Source organism: Gregarina niphandrodes, assembly GCF_000223845.1.
Source record: "Gregarina niphandrodes unplaced genomic scaffold scaffold00118, whole genome shotgun sequence".
NCBI lineage: Eukaryota > Apicomplexa > Conoidasida > Eugregarinorida > Gregarinidae > Gregarina > Gregarina niphandrodes.
The window spans coordinates 1-2029 of record NW_011645882.1 but is presented as its reverse complement, the minus strand read 5'-3'; the positions used below and the strand labels follow the sequence as shown (position 1 = coordinate 2029).

The 2029-nt window shown below is 53.5% G+C and overlaps 1 protein-coding gene across 1 annotated transcript; it reads left to right on the top strand.

Moving 5' to 3' along the window:
* Nucleotides 1-106: 106 nt before the first annotated feature.
* On the top strand, nt 107-1938 carry GNI_204040 (hypothetical protein; the record flags this gene model as incomplete). Its single annotated transcript, XM_011135470.1, has 1 exon — nt 107-1938. A coding segment is annotated over one exon (1832 nt), but the record flags the coding sequence as incomplete, so codon positions are not given.
* Nucleotides 1939-2029: the final 91 nt, after the last annotated feature.

Here is a 2029-nt window from a genome sequence, read left to right as displayed (position 1 = left end):
GCCGATAAAGGACGACCTCCCGGTCCCGCAAAGCAGGACCAGCACCGACGACCACATCAAGCATGTTGCTGAGGCGTTTCGGGCCCCGTATGACGATACGCGCGGTATGAGCCCGATGGCGGCTTGGGAGTGGGTTGACGCAGGCGTGGAATTCGGAAGGCGGACGAATTCTCACTCACCGACACTTACCTTCGTCCAAGCTTCGGGTTGCGGCAAGAGCCGATTAGTACGAGAAATGTGCCTTACCAAGCCGCTGATCTATCTATCGTGTGCGGCCAAAGGAACCCGTTCCTATCCCCGACGGAGTCAGTTGCTTGAATCTCTCGAAGTCAATAATCGGTTATCACTCAAAAGTGTTGTGTTGTCAACGGCATGCTGGGCGGAGAAGCAGCAATGCGGCGGCGAAGATTGGAGACGATTGTTGTGGGAGACCCAGGCGGATAAGTCGCATTTAATCGAACCGGCTTGGGACGAGGACGCCGACTGGTTATCGGCCGTAATGCGCTGCCGTCAGGCTCTACGCCTGGCGGAACATGATACGTTACTGATTGTTTGTGATGAAGCTCGAACACTGCTACCCAATGAGCTGTTCCGCAAGTTGCGTCGCGAGGTTGCGGAATTGCGGACTAATAGGAGAACTCGGTTGGCGTGGTTGTGCCTGGACACCTGCGGCCGGTTGAGCAACTTCTCACCCACTGCTCATAATGACCCGTCCCTAAGGCCTATGGGTGGTCCAGGAAGTCAACTCTTCCCACCCAACTTTACTTTCACGTCGCCTCTGGCCCGCTGCAAGTGTTACAGCCGCTTGTCCGAGGCTACTACTTCGCATGCTTTGGGCGCTATCGGGCGGCCTTTGTGGTGGAGTTTGGCGGACTTTGAGGAGACCAACAGGAACGCTTTTGTGCGGGAGAAGATCATGGGGGGCGCGACTGTTTCTGTTGAAAGGTTGTCGCAGCCTGTAGTCATTGCCGCGCTGCTGGCGTGCACGAGTTGGTCGATCGTGCCCCGGCGGATTCTAGGTGAAAATCTGGTCGCGTCCCATATGGCCATCATGAGTTTCTGCGAGTCAGACAGGGAGACGGTGCATTTGGGGTCTGCATCAGAGCCGTTCCTGGCCGCGGGTGCTGTCAGCTTGCTGTTTGAGCGTGATGCCTGGTTTGAAACCAGTTTGCGCCTTATATCCGATGCCTTATCAACGGGCCTCGAATCCAAGGGCACAGTCGGCGAGCTCGTTTGCAATATGCTGTTGCTGTTCTGCAGATGCAAAGTCGAATGGCGAAGCTTGTTCGAGCCTTTGTCTGTGACGACTTTCATGGCGAAGTTATGGCCTCCTGGTTTGGTTGCTGAGGCTGAAGAAGACGAGGAGTGGCGTCATGTTGCTCAGGATTTCACGTTAGCATTCTCCGGCACTATTCTGGCGCAGCGCGCTGTGAACTCACGCTATCTACATACATCATTACTCAACAATTCGATCATTGCCGCGTGCGACAATCAGCCCCTCTACGACTTTGTGCTCCCGGTGGTCCGAGGGGATTCTCTTAGTGAAGAAACCATCACTGGAATCCCCGTGCAAATTAAGAATCAGCAAAGTAGTAGCATCCAAGGTGAGTTAACGGATTCGGATAAGAGAATATACGAAGCAGGTGTCGAGGTGTCCGGGGATAGTGATCTATCACTACTGAAGCACGGTGTCGTGGTTGGTATGAAGATGAAACAGGCTGCCTTTGCGAAAAGGTCGCCGTTGCTACTGGTGTGTCACTTTGGCATCAACAAGACTAGCTTTTGGTTCGGGAAAATATCTGATGCACAGTACCTTGCTGTAATCAATCCTGTTGGCTCGTCCGCTGTAATGTCAGCCGGTGCTTCCGAAGACATAATTCGAGGGCTCGAGCGAGTGTTGGCGACCCGTATTACGTCGGATGCAGTGCTAGACAAATTGTATGGGGATAATCGCATTCCAAGATCCTTCAGGGACAAATCACAAACCATCATGGACCAACAGCAGAATGTTCTCGAAGCGAAATGTCCA